The sequence below is a fragment of the Bactrocera neohumeralis genome, unplaced genomic scaffold (genome assembly GCF_024586455.1).
Source record: "Bactrocera neohumeralis isolate Rockhampton unplaced genomic scaffold, APGP_CSIRO_Bneo_wtdbg2-racon-allhic-juicebox.fasta_v2 cluster11, whole genome shotgun sequence".
Lineage (NCBI taxonomy): Eukaryota > Metazoa > Arthropoda > Insecta > Diptera > Tephritidae > Bactrocera > Bactrocera neohumeralis.
In genome coordinates this window covers 11024976-11040434 of record NW_026089624.1, presented here as the reverse complement: position 1 = coordinate 11040434, position 15459 = coordinate 11024976, and the positions used below count along the sequence as shown (strand labels likewise).

Sequence of the window (15459 nt, the reverse complement as noted above, 5' to 3'; positions counted from 1 at the left end):
TTGGGGTACTAGAATATTATTCATTTTTACTGCCGGACACATATTTGGTCTAAGCGAAAATGTAACATGCTTACACTTTTGTTCATTCACATTTATACGCCAGTTGGCTAGCCATTCTTCGACAAACCTTAAGTGCTTGGCTAATATTCTTGATGCTTTTATGTGGCATTTGTTACGGCTCACTATAGCTGTGTCGTCCGCAAAAGTTGAAGTTAATACATTGTTAGCTGTTGGAAGATCTGCTGTGTATATGATGTATAGTGTTGGACCTAAAACACTGCCCTGGGGTACACCAGCCCTTATCTGTCTTTCATCAGATATGAAATCTCCCACTTTTACCATAAATTTTCTATTTTTTAAATAAGACTCCAATGTTTTATACAATTCTGAAGGTACAATACTTTTAATCTTATATAAAAGGCCCTCATGCCATACCTTATCAAACGCCTGAGCCACGTCTAGAAATATAGCTGAACAGTACTCTCTGTGCTCAATTGCTTTTCTTATTTCGTTAGTGATTCTATTTACTTGCTCTATCGTGCTATGTTTTTCACGAAACCCGAATTGGTGCGTTGGTATTATATTATTTTCGTGGAGGAAAGGAGTCATCTTTGATAGCAAACACTTTTTCAAATATTTTAGAAAGACAGGGTAGAAGACTGATTGGTCTGTATGAAGACGGCTGTGTTAAGTCTTTCCCAGGTTTGTCTATCAAGATAATCTGCGACTTTTTCCATGAATTAGGATAGTGTCCGAGATAAAGAATTGCATTGAAGAGCAAAGAGAGCACTTCTACGGCAATATTTGGTAACTCAATTAGCATTTTTGGGGTAATATTATCATGCCCTGGTGACTTTTTAGGGTTAAGTTCCTTTATTATTCTAGTAACTTCAGAAGTAGAAGTCCTAATAGACACATGCGACTCGTTTGCGGTATTAGGCAAGATTGGCAACTCAAAATTGTTTTTTGGGCAATTGGGTTGAAATACCTTTTCTAGGTGATTTGCAAAGCAATTTGCCTTATCCTCATCACTACGTGCCCAATTACCATTCAACTGTCTTAGAGGCATGTTGGAATCTACTGGTGGCTTGAAAGACTTTGGGCTTTCCAAAGGGAGTTTTGTTTGCTAGAATTTGGACACAATTTCTTTATATAATTTTCGGTGTTGTGTTCTTCTTCGCGTTTAAGCGCTTTTTTTAGCTTTCGTACAGCAGATTTCAGTTGAAGGGGAGCGATTTAAATGCCATTCTCGCCTAGCTCTTCTCTTCTCATTTACAAGCTTCTCTATTTCATTATTGGTGATCTTTCTAAAACCAACTGGTTTATTGTTTCTTTTTGGTGTTGCCAATACAGCTGCATTCGTTATTAGGTCATTAATTTCTCTTATATTTTCATCAATGTCCCTTTCTGTATTTATTTTGCAATCAATATTGATATGGCTGCTGATATACTTTCTATACTTCAACCAGTTAGTTTTATATGATGTTAGAGAAACTTTTGGCTCAAATATCATGGGCTGTTCGTATAGCTTTATTAGTACAGGAGAATGATCAGATGATAAGTCTGTACATGTATCAGCTGTCATAAGCGATCTATCTAAATTTTTGACTACAGCAAAATCTATTAAGTCTGGTATTTTTCTTCTATCACTGGGCCAGTATGTCGGCTTACCAGGAGGCGGCTTATATTCGGATCCAATTTGTCAGTTAATATTGGAAAACTAACCATTTTTACGCGATTTTTTTTTTTACGCGATTAGTGGCAGAACCGAAAATCGCGTAAAAAAAGGACTGAGTGTACATTATAATCCAACGAATAAAGTTTATTTGAAATTAAATAAAACTAAAAATGTTTGAAAAAGTGAAGTTATAAGGGAGAAAAGTTAATTGTGGAATATAATTAAGTAATAAAACATATGGTCTTTCGAGCCGTTCTGAAAGGTATCTACGGTAAAACTAAAACAAAAAAATGGAAATGGTCGAAATGTATTTATATATTTAATTAATATAAATAATAAAATTAAACTGAATTCCAATAATAAAAAAAGACAAAAAAGGAAACAAAATTTTATTTAAATAAAACAAATACCAAATTACAGTGCTAGTGAGGAAATATACTATGTATATGCATACATAGAGTGGAGGAATTAATGAAAAACAACGGGCGCGAAAACAGAGAAGACCTTTTAGTGCAAAAAAAAAACAAATACAATTCAAAGCCGGGCGCTAATTAATACCAAGCAGCAAAAAAACTCTCAAACACATAAGGAGCGGGAACTCACCACAACAAACAATGAGAAAGAAGTTCAACAATCCCGGTGGCAAAATCAAATCGCTTATCAAACTTCTCTCAATAACATTATTAAAATAATCATAACGACTAATAACATTACCACTAAGTACGCCTACAAGTATATGATGTATAGTATATGCCTACAATATATATGTACATATGCTTATAAAGCAGAAAGCAGGATCGCTTAAAATAACTAAGCAAAGGCGAAATAAAAAAAAAACAATAAAACAAGAGACAATTATACATATTACGATTAATCAAACACAAAAAAAATATATTTATTTATGTAACTATATTTACTTGTATGATTGCAAATTTTCCACATTTTTTCGGGTGCAACCTAACATTTTACATGTATTTCTTCTTTATAATCATAAGTTCAAAATGTAAGCACAAAAATGTATATTCGTATTTTCAGTTTTATTATAACAATATTTTAGTGTAAGAACAAATAAAAATAGGCACCACAAAGTCTGCGTTCTGCTTTAAAATTAGTTACAAAGGCATTAAAAATCTATATCTACATATATAAAATAAAGTCGTGTTAGTTACACCATCTATAACTCAAGAACAGCTGAACCGATTTGGCTAAAAATTTGTGGGGAAGTACTAGCTTAGAACTAGGGTAAGGTCAAAGGATACTGTTTGTATCTTTATGTTAAAACTCAATACAATTCATAAATAAAAAATTATATTTCAAATCATAAGCATTTGTTCAAAATTCATGTAAGAATCATTTGAAAATTTTAGTAATTAAAAAATAGAAAGAAATAAGTAAAAAAAATTCATATCCATACATGCTTAGTATATTGGCTATACTGATTGTGCTCTAGAACCAGCCAGTTATTTTTAAGACGAACCCGTCAGATATATTTAATATCACAACAAAAAATGGCATTGATATTTTCGTCGTCAAGACATTGCGGATACTTTGCTAGTTTATGGGCGAAGGACGCAAATGCATTCATAACAAACCAAACGCGATATCTAGCATAAAAATATGGCGGAATAACTGGAGTGTTGATGAAAACGTCTATTATAATTTGAGATATATAGAAATCTTTTTAAAGCGTTGCACAAAGCATTGCAGTATTTAAACGGAAACGATGAAGTATATGCAAATGTACGCATGCAAATTGATCCTTCCTAAAAAATAATAAAATTGCTAAATATTGGGAATGGTATAATATAACTGCAATCAAATACACAGTGCAATGAATTAAAACTGGCTCAGTAATCTTTCAATGAATAATATACGACGTGCATCTCAAAAAACTGCTGCCATAACCTTGCCAGCCAATTTGTTTGTCTTTCCACGCTTGTGAACCGTTTCGTAATATGTATTATTAGTACTACCTTTGTATCAGCCACAGTAAAACGTAGACGAGTCCTCTGTGATAAATAAAAATTAAATTCAATATTTTGTTGGATAGCCACGTTGTTTTAAGACCTGACTCAATCGATTTGGCATAGATCTTACTAACTTATCTGTTTTCTCATCTGTAATCCGGAACCATTCTGCCTGCATAACACTTCGTAAAGTCTCTTTACTTGTTATTGTATGCTGACTCATTTTTTTTCTAAAAGATCCCATAGGTGCTCAATAGGATTTAGGTCAGGTGATTGTGGAGGCGTTTTAAGCTGTCTTGGAGCATTGTACAGAAGCCAAAGTCTAACAACTTCAGCAGTATGATAATCCAAGATTCTCTGCACTTTGTTTCAATGTCATTCATAAAATGTCCAAATATATCCGCATTTATCCATATAAGTATATACATATATACTAATATATTTATTCGCAATTTTCGCGCTCGGAATTAAGTATGCCTGCTCTAGTCTTTTTTATACATATTTATTAAATATAAATATATACAAACATATATCGGTGATATCAATATTATCGGCGTACGCCAGTAGCTGTACACTCTTTTAGAAGATTGTACCTTATTGATTAAGCTCTGCAGCTCGAATTATTTTCTGCACCAGTAGATTGAAGAAGGTGCACGATAGAAAGTCCCCTTGTCTGAAACCTCGTTCGGTTTCGAACGGTTCGAAGAGGTCTTTCCCGATCTTGATGGAGCAAACAATACGCTCGCAGATTGAAGAATCTTCCTTTTTGTAGATTGGTCATAGTACACTAAAATTCCAATCGTTGGACATCCATCCGTCCGTCTATACTCTACAAAGAAGTTGATAAAGCTGATTCTTCCCCGCCTTTTTTGAATTGTTCGGCCGGCAATCCATCGACCCTCCGCCACTTTGTTGTTTTTCAGACGGGTAATTGCTATTCGAACTTTTTCGTGGTCGGGATGGGGATGGACATCTTCTGGAGTCATACTTTCACTCCCATTCAAGAGGCTGGAGAACTGTTCCTTCCATAATTGTAGTATTCTCTGGGCATCAGTCACTACATTACCTCTGGGGGTTCTACAAGAGTATGCTCCGGTCTTGAAACCTTCTGTTAGACGCCGCTTCTTTTCGTAGAATTTTCAAGCATTACCGATCTCGACCAGCTTATCAAGCTCTTTATACTCACGCATTTCGTCCTCTCTCTTTTTTGTCTGCAAATGCGTCTCTCTTCCCTCTTCAACTCTAGGTATCTATCCTATCTCGCAGGTGTCGTGGTCAATTTTAACACTGCGAGGTGGGCATTCTGCTTTTTTTCCACTGCGACACGGCACTCCTCATCGTACCAGCTGTTCTTTTGCATTTTCCGAAATCCAATGGTTGCGGTTGCAGCTGTACGTAAGGATGTCATAACCTTGCCCTCCGACTTTTTCGTCTTTCCGCGCTTGAAGACCGGTTCATCATGTGCTGTCCACTATAATGTCTGTCGATTGGACTTCAGTGTGAAATGATGGAGCCGTATTTCTATTGTCACACACCGATGCAAAAATTCGGTTTTATTACGATTAAAGAGCACTCAAACACTCCTCAGAATGAGCAATTCGTTGTTTTTGTTAGATTATGAACTTGCGAGGCACCCACTTTGCACGGAACTTTCGCCTCTTTAGGGCGTCCACTTCCATTATTGTCCTCCGTACTCAATTCGCCTCTTTCCAACTTAGCAAGGCTCTTTTCAACGGTTGATTACCCTGGTGCAAAGCCCAAATTCAACAGTATTTTCCCCCAAAAAGTAATGCTTTATTAACACACGAAATGCTTTTATGATCCATTGTTTTTGTAAACTAACACAAGTTGCTTCACAAAAATGCTATATCTCATTAACTAATAATAGTTATAATCTAACTAATAGAAATCATATAGATGGTAATAGTAGTATTATCTATGCGTCACCCACAGTAAAGCACGAACGTGTCCTCTAGTAAATATATATAAACGAAAGCTTAACTCATTTGAAAAATTTTTTTAAACAGGAAGACAATCTAAAAATTTTCAACGAATCTTTCTATAGTTAAAACAATTTAAAAGCAATACTTTTTGGTATATTCCATAAAAACTTGTATATGTTTATAGTTTAATAAAATTCAACATCTAAGTGCAATCAGATAAAGCCAAAGAGGATAAACCAAGAACATCACAATTATTAGATATTCCTAAAGAAGCTGCATGCTAGTTACGGAACGTATTCTTTATAATATAATCTTATCTTATATGAGTATACACAAAATATCAAAACAACCTTAATTTAGAACAAAGGAAATTTATCAAAGCAAAAAATATATTATATGTAAACAAACCGAAACAAACAATATATCATATGTAAACAAACTATCAACTAGTAATAAGTAAAAATACTAGTTAGTATAAATAGCATTACAATCCATGTAACAAGTTAGTCTTAAGAGTATTAAAATACTCTCTATCCCGGTGCAGCTAAAAAAATATGGTATATGACCCACTTTTACTTTAAGTAAAAGTAATTCGCTCAAAACAGAGAGATACAAAAAAATTTCAAAGCCTTTTCAGCTATAAAAATTATTTCCGAAAGTGAAAACTACTTAGACCAGTATGAAGAAACAAAGATACAAAAATTGTATCACTTCCAATATAAAACTAAAGCTCAAGCCGACGTAATAGTAAAACAGTTTGCACTAAAAGACGATAATTTCAATTTGGCTTGGGAAGCTCTAAAGCACAATATCAAAACGAGAAAATTTTGGTCGATAAGCAAAAAACGATATTAATGAGCTAGTCAAAAATTCAAAGGGAAACAGGAGAAGCATTTATCAAACTTTCAAATTGTTTGCCGGTTCTATCAACACAAAACAATTCCACAAATAATTGGGACCCTATTCTGGTAAATACATAAGTATACATATGCACAGCAGCATTATCAGAAAAATCGTTTTTTTAGTGGGAGCAATCGCTCTCATCGCGAAGAAAATGCTCAACGCAAACGCAAAGCAAGTGAAAGAATATTTTACTACTATTTATAAAATTGCAGAAAGGGCAAATAAATACTTAGTCAGAACGAAAAACGTTGAAAACGACCTCAATAGAAGCTGCAATAGAACCCAAGCTAGTAGCAACTGCAATTTAAATAGAGGTTTTTTTTTTAAATCAATCATTCACAGCCGAACAGCATGAATAAACGTCATGCGAACTGTGTAAAGGAGCTCAAATCTTGCTAGAAAACAAAAACTTTAATATTAGCGACCGAAACAATTTCGTAAGAACGAAAAGACTTTGTACCGACTGCTTGCTTAAAGATTGCGAAAGCAAACTTAATCGCGTGTATTGTCATAAACGACATAATTGCTTCACATTACAAATTTTTCCAGGTCACTTTAAAATAACCCTAATGTTAAAAGAAGTATGGGATTAATTGCAACAGCAAATCCTGAAATACAAAGTGCCAAGTAACAATATGCTGCTTAAAGGCACTAAAAACTTAAATAATACACAGCGAAAATCAAAGTCGGGTACCCCACAGCAGTCGTCTTCACCGTCTAAAACTGCCAACAAAACTAGCCAACTGGGCGGATGTGTAGTTCAAAACTCTAATAAAATCGACAGCATTAGTCTAATTTCGTCTCAAGCGAATCAACGCATTCAAACAGAAACTATTGTTTTCCCGCTAACTAACAATTATGCTTCCAAGCTAGCTATCATACAAATAACAAACACTGGGAAAAGTTTTCGCACTTAAACTAGCAGATCCCTACTTCACCACCCTTGCTCAAATAGGCATTCTGTTAGGCAGTGATCTTTTATCACAAATAATTCTTGAAGGTTTTGATAAAATTTCAACCACCCTTCTAGTCCAAAATACTATGTTTGGGTGGATTCTAAGTGAGCTAGTTACAGAACCAGTTACCGCCATGACAATTCAAGTTGAGGAAATCTCAAAAGAATACCTCAAATCATAACTGAGAAAATTTTGGGAGTTAAAAGAACTTTCTCCCAATTTAATTACAACCCCTGTGAAGACCTTTACAAAGCACCAACTACTAGATCAGATAATGGTCGGTACGTCGTACGACTACCACTAAAGCCAGAATTTCCTCACACACTCGTCATAGGTCTTAGACGAATACCTCCATTTAAACCACATGGAGAAAGTCAGCTCATGGGATGTCGAAAAAATTATAGACAATTCGTCGTACATAAACACGATCAAGTTTTTCAGCGAATTATTTTCGAAAATCCTCCATTAGTCCATTATCGACTTTAAATTAAAAACGATGACCTTCAGCGTTAAATGTGCTCCATACTCAGCCATTCATACTCCACGAATTGGCAGAAGACATCAAGTAAAACTTTCCTCCGGCAACCCAGGTCTTAAAATCACAAACGTACAGTAGCGGACACTGAAATCCAGACAACTAAAAAATCATAGTTTTTCATTGTTATTTTAGTGGAATGCTTAAATTTTTTATTTTAAAACAATAATATATATTTAATACGTTAGTATTACGCGTAAAAAAGTCAGTGTAGTGGATTGCACTTATACATTTTTTTTATTCAATTTAGATATTGTATCATTTTGGTAACTGGCAATATAAACAGAAATATTTTTTTTTATTTACAGTAGAGACATGATTTTATAGCTTTAGTTAAAGGAAATATTAATCTATACAAAAGCACTCTTTTTAGTATTTTTTCAAACCTATTTTGCTTTTTATAAAGGCTTTTATACGCTCGGGCATTGAATTTATGGGGTTTTTTAATGTTACTGCTCCAATACCGTTATACCACGCTTCTTCGAGAATTCCGTTCAGCTCTACTAAATTTTTTGGTCTCTTCTGTGCTACCGGAGCCTTCATTATAAACCAAAGGTTCTCAATGGAATTGAGATCCGGACTGTTACCTGGCCACTCCAAAGTCCAGACCACGATTTTTTGATAAATAATTTTTCACCTTAAAGAAAGAAAAAAGGATAGGTATAAAATTTGTAATTAAAATTATAGCAATAATCTCTAGTTGTACAAAAAACTGGATACTTACTATTTTGGCACGATGGCAGAGCGCAAAGTCATCCTGAAAAATAAGGACATCCGCTCGTGAAAAGTGGTTTTTCATTGAAGGTATTAAATTGGCGTCAAGCATCTCCTGACACTTATTGCTATTGACGGTTCCTTCTATTAGGGCTAGTTGCCCAAGGCCATAGTAGAAAAAGCAACCCTAGATCATTCGGCTGCCTCCCTGCTTAACAACACCTTCGTCCTTGAACCGCTCACCAGTTCTCCTTCCCACGTAGGGCATACCGTCGCTGCAAAAAATGTTAAATTTGGACTCATCTGAAAAGATTACATTTCGGCAATCAAGTTGAGTCCAATTTTGATGTTTTGACGCATTTTCGAGGTTAAAAGTGTTTTTTTGGCGGCCCGACGAGCCTTCAAACCAACGTCTTGAAGCCTTCGACGAACAGTTCTTGCGCTAACTTTCATATCTTCAAATAAATCCACTTCAATGTCCTCAGCAGTTTTGAAACGACCCCTCAAGCTGATAGAACGTATAACCCGATCTTCCTTAGAACTTGTCTTCTTATTTGCTACAGAGCCAGTTTTTCTCTTAAGAGACCTGGTTTTATCGACATTTTTTAGAAATTCTCCAATGGAAGACCCGCTGAAGTCAACACTATCACTAATTTCCCAAATGGTCAGATTTTCTTTTCGGAAAATCAAAATATTACTTTTCTCCAATTCGGACATTTGTTTTTTTTAATTTGGCACATTTAAGCTTTAACCAAGAACGAGCAAGAAATAAATTTTGAAACTATTGAAAAATAAAACTAAAAGTTGTTATTAAACGTTTTCAAAGCACTAATTTAAGTGAAAGAATAAACTTTTCCGCAAAAAATTACACTTGTCGGTTACAATCGTGCTTTAAATACAAACGGGTTGTCCGGATTTCACTGTTCGCTACTGTATGTATACTTCTTGTTTGGAAGTCACAGTCTTCTACAAGCATTCGAGTCACTAACACAGAATAGTTATGTACATGCTCAACTTTATAGAGCGACTAAACATTAAGGGGGTCAGTAGGGTAATCTTTTTTTTTTTAGAATTAATGTAGAAACCCACTACCCACTTTACCATTGGAAGGTTTCGAAAAAGTAGACTTTAAAAGCGTTTTTCTCAAAACACACTTTTTTAAACTGGCGGACATGATTCCGATCGAACTACTCAACCGATTTGCATAATTTTTTTTAATGCTCACAAAACGCCTGGCTATCGTCCCCATATTTTTTATAATTTATTGACAATTAAATGACGATGACAAAATTTATGTAAAAAAAAATTTAGAAAAATTTAAAAAAAAAGTCCCTGAAGACTCGAACCAAGAAAGCGCTGTAAGCACTAACGGAGAAGAATAGCTTCTTCGCTCTCCTGTGCATACGACCGAGAGTTTCAACTCTGACGACAAGAAAGGTCCCCGGAAGAAGCCAAGCAAGGAGGGGTTGATAACAAAGAGATTCAAGGCGGCGGTCGGAATTTGCAACCATCTCAGTCTGAAGAAAGAGGAGGTGAAATGGCTGGCTTGGGCTGGAGAGGAAACAAAGAATGGCCGGGCACACTTCACCATTCGAAACTGGTGTAATGCCTGGGATCCAGCGGATGCTCACCGCATTGAGGAGCATATCACTGCAAAGAGGCAGCTTTCGACGGAAGGTGAAATTAAAACAACCCCGAAAAAGAGGGAAGCTTGATGTCAAGCACGTGGACAAACCGACAACGTCCAAAGCAACGGCGGCAGACAATGAGATTGCAAAACGGCATTTGACCGAATCCAGACGTGCCAACTAGTGTCTGGAGGGCATAGCGAAATCTATCTACGAAGTTGGAAAGATCTGGGCATAGAAGATATCACAGCTACTTCACTTTCCTACAGAAGGTCTGATGGTCCAGAAACAAGAGCTGAGGGTACTCCAAGTGTACCTTCACGAAAATAAGAACAACTTTGCCGAACTAATTCTCAATTTAGAGAAGGGCAACGACGACTTGACTTTAGTCCATGGATTTCATCGGGTAATGTGGTCGCTTGGCTGAAGTCACAAAACCACAAAACCGAGGGTAATTAACAAGGTTAGATCAGCGATATTGAAGATGCTAAGGATGAGTCTTTACTCCTTGCATCCTGCTATATGCCACACGATTGCGAGGTGCTAACGGCAGAGCTTCAACGGCTGACGGCTACATCCAGCAGAAGAATCAAGTGTAGGTGGTGGGGCTGATGCAAACGCCCACGTTTGGGGCAGCGCCGATATCAATCAACTATGTGATTCCCTACTCAATTATATTTTACAACATAGTCTAGTGGTAGCTAGCTCGAGGTGCGGAACCTACCTACGTACGGCCCACTTCCAGAAACGTTCTAAACATAACTCTATATGTACACAACTAGGGGTGCATTGGTAGAAAACTGACCGTCGTTCTCTGACTATAGATACATCTATGTACTTCTCCATTAGATTGAAAGCAAAGATCAGGAACAAGTGCCATAAGCATAAAACGAAGCCCCCTGAAAGAAACAAGAGCTTGAGTCCTGCAGACGTAGAGTACGGGAATGTTTCAACTGGGCCAAGCAGGCAGAAAGCGAGGACTGTTGGAATGAATATAAAGATCTTTTAAGAGATTACAAGAAGATGATGCGCAGGACAATCGCCTCCTAGAAGCTTCTCAAGGCCGATCAGCAGAGACTGCTCCTCATACACTGGTATTTAGTATCGAAAAGGCTCTTGAAGATAAAGATCATTTCTGGACATTTCTTGAGCAATAAACAACGTCTGTACGGAATTTATTCTTAATAGTATCCAGTCAATGGGTGTTGACCCTGCTATACAACGCTGGATCAGAAGCCTTTTGATGGATAAGAACATGGATGGACGCTAAAATGACCAAGGAAGTCTGTAGAGGTATTCCCCGAAATGGAGTGCTACCTCCGCTTCTATGGACATTAATGGCGAATAAACTGTTAAGAAACTTTGAAGGCAAAGCCCCTAAGATAGAGGCATAAGCGGTTGACATGGCCATCTTAATAACGGGTTGGTGTATATAGACCATTAGCAGTATTATGACCACCACTCTCAATACATTCCAGAACTGGGCATCGCAAATGGGTCTGGGGTTGTTCCCACAGAAAAAGGATCTGCTTGTGTTTACAAGAAAACACAAAATTCCTCTGTGGAGGCTCCCTTCAATAAATGGGACACAACTCTCTCTCAGGACTCAGGACTGTACCAAGTACCTTGGAGGAGTCTTGGACAACAAGCTGCTGTGGAAACATAACGTAGAAGAAAGAGTGAGGAGAGCCAGCAATGCTCTATATGCGTGTAGGCAGATGCTCGACTCAACCTTGGGACTCTCTCCCTCTCTCATGCACCGGTGCTACACAGCTATCGATAAACCAATTCTGATCTACGGTGCACCAGTATGGTGGACAAGCGTACGGAAATCCACCTACCGGAAGCCAATGGAAAGGGTCCAGCGGCTCGCTGCGCTGTGCGTAACGGGAGCTTTAAGAACAACTCCAATAGTGGCTGGTACTAAACCTGCCACCTATAGACCTCTTCGCTGGAAACTGCGCAGCAAAATCGGCTGGACGACTTCTGGCTTGGTACGGGAATATACTCTCCAGAAGTATTTTAGGAAACAGGGCAACAGCGGAAAGAGTAGCCAGAAGTAAGTAACTTAACTTCTACCAGGTGCCAGGCCACAAAGGCATCGAGGGCTATGAAATAGTGGACGAGATTGCCCACAATGGTGTGCGGCTAACATCCGAAAAAACATTGGTAAACATTGGGAAACCAATCTCGACACAAGCATGGTAAGGAAAATTAAAACACGGTGGAACGAGCTACCTGGGTGCTTTGCAGTCATGTGCAAAGTTGTAGATCGGAATTACAAAAAATTCCTATTGGCACACGATAGAAGATCCTGTAGGAAAATGATCGGAATACTAACTGGTCACTGTCTGGTGGCGGCACACGCCCGCATAATGGTTCGGCTGGATCGAGAAGACTGCAAGAAATGCTTAGAGCAGGGCACCAGGGAAACAGTGGAGCTTCTCTTGTGCACTTGTCCCGCATTGGCAAGATTACGCTGTAAGCATTTAGGGTCCCCACGGTATGATACACTGGAGGTGGTATCGATAGTGAGGCCGCATCTGCTATAACTACTTTTCTTGAACCTAGGAACTGAACTCCATCTGGTATCGCAAAGGACCAAAACTGGTCTATGCGTAGCTTGTTGCCTACCAGTTTAGCCTAACCTAACCTTACATGGACATGTATACGGTAGCAGCATCAAAGCCAACTATACGGGCATCTATCAACGTGTCGCGCCCTGTGAAAACTCCAGGGCTCCGAACCACAGTGGCCACCGCTCTTGCAGCCGCTTCTCGGAGTGCCGCGCGACCAACAACAACCTCCTCTTTACATCCAACCTTTCAAAACATTGCACCCTTCGACACATCACACCAATACAACCAACTCACGAGAACATCACACACTAATACACATAAAACCGCATCCACAACGCATCATTCAATACACCATATCAACTCGATCGAAAAACGGTACCTATTTTTTTCAATTCCCGGTAGTATAGCGAAAACATACTTCAGCGGTACTTAGCAGCGTAGTTTTATCCGCTACATGTTCCCTCCTTTGAAGTTAAGTGGAAACAACAGAAAAAAATTGTGGAAAATTTTAGATAATCAAACAAAAAAGTGTATTTAAAATTATATAAAATGAAACATTTTTGAAAAAGTGAAATTATAACTGAAACCTGTAAGTCGAATGTTTAAAAGATAAAAATAAATAGTATGCAAAAAGGGAGAATATTTAATTGTGGAATATAATTTAATGAGTAAACAAGGATTAACCAAATATTTTATACTTTCGCTACTTGTAAGGATGAAAGCCGGGAAGTACTTTCAGGTAGTGGAAAAACAAAACTGTTGCGTTAAAATTCAACATTCATTATTCGACGAAACCGTGAATAGATTACAATTATAATTGAGACCTTATTAACTTATTTTTTATGTCATCAACTCACTAAGTTTCATATGTGCTTTTATTATTTACTTTTACTTTCATCTAACTATGACCTCGAAGGAAGAATGCTTCCCAAACAATCTAGTGTTCTCATGTACTTTCATAAAATAGACATATAGTACATACAAACATTCTACGTTTATATACAATAAACATATATAATAAAGTAAATATTAATAGAACCTGAGAAATTGTAATCGTACTTAAAGTCATCTGGTTCACTGCTGGCATCGAAGAACTGTGGATAAGATAGCATAAATTAAAAAATATTAATTTTAAAAGGCTGGAATATCAGTAGAGGATATGTGATAAAGATGACACTCACACGTAATGATATGTAAAAGTATTGAAAAGATAGATACTTTATGAAAATGCATTATAAATAATATTATAAATGAGAGGATATAACACAAGTCCTGGCGAAAATTTCAATAGTTCAAAATTGGCTGTATTGGCGTTTTTTTAACATTACGATGCCTAAAAATATTTCTATTCTCAAATTTTTTTATGATAATAGCGCTGTTTAAACTTTATAGGGGCGTGTCCGGCTATGACGTTGTGGCCCTATTCCCGTTGTCGTTTAAATTGTCGTTTCTAAGTTTTTGCGTTATCATCGTTTCATACCTAAATTCGTACTCCTCAAGTACATGGCAACGTCAAGAGAAACGCCCAATAGCTCCATTTTATCTGAAGTTATTTTTCGTTGTTTTGTAGAGAATATTTAAACCATTTTGTGTATTTAAGAGATCGTCTCAGTGTGACCTTAAGAAAAATCATTGATTTTCGCGATTTTTTTTATATTGAAATTAACTAATCGGTCCGGTTTTTTATAAATAAATACATTCATGACGAACACAAAGTGATTTTTTTATGTTTATTTATTGGGTGCATAATAGTTAAATAAATTGTTGAAATGACACGTAAGAAATGGTACTGTACGATGTCGACGATTGCGGCCGCAATTTTGATCTAAAACAAAAATTTCCTAAAAATTATTAATCTGTAGGAAAGTCACTATCGCGCTATTTTTTGAAATTCGTTTCAATCAGCAAAACTATTGACGGAAATACTTTGCTCTTGATTCAAATACTTTTTTTAAATGCGGCACTTTTGAATCAAAAGCGGCTGTGCTTTTAAAAATCATCTTATTAAAATCTAATATAAAAATAGTTGTTTTAAAGGTTTCGTATTTAATTTTCTTTTGATTACAGTTTTTTTAAATGTAAAAGTATTTGTCACAACCATTTCGCATTTAATTTTACTGTTTCTCCATACGAAGACAGGAAAGTTGACGCTTACATTTGTCCATCGATCATTCTAACAGAAACACGTGTTGCGTGCGCAAATACTTTAATTTGGGTTTTATAGGTAAATATATGTGCTGAAAGTATTAATTTAAGTGAAAGTGATTACTTCAAGACATTTCGTGTTTAGTGAAGCTGCGCAAAAGGAGCTTACATAGTTTGCATTTGCATTAGTGTGCCTGCCGCATCGCCCGCTGCTTACGAAGGCTGTTTAAAAGGAACTTCCCCAGTAATTTTTTTTATATAAAAGACGACATTTGCGAAAAGCCTACTCTGCAGGTATGTCATGGTTTATATACACATTTATTTCAACAAAAATATGTGTTTAAAAACAATTTTTGTGCATTTTAGTTTACACTATGAGTGAGGAGTTGATACCATCAACTGAGCTGTCTT

General features: G+C 36.6%; 1 protein-coding gene across 13 annotated transcripts in view; it reads right to left on the bottom strand.

The window, feature by feature from the left end:
• LOC126765920 (tetratricopeptide repeat protein 39B-like) overlaps window positions 1–15459 on the bottom strand; it is a 124407-nt gene that overhangs the window by 22543 nt on the left and 86405 nt on the right. For 12 of the 13 annotated variants that reach the window (XM_050483624.1, XM_050483623.1, XM_050483621.1 and 9 more), the window contains one exon: window positions 13963–13997. In XM_050483624.1, the coding sequence (XP_050339581.1) occupies window positions 13963–13997 (35 nt within the window). Of the gene's footprint in view, window positions 1–13942; window positions 13998–15459 lie in introns of all 13 variants that reach the window. The other variant, XM_050483633.1, reaches the window with a different exon arrangement.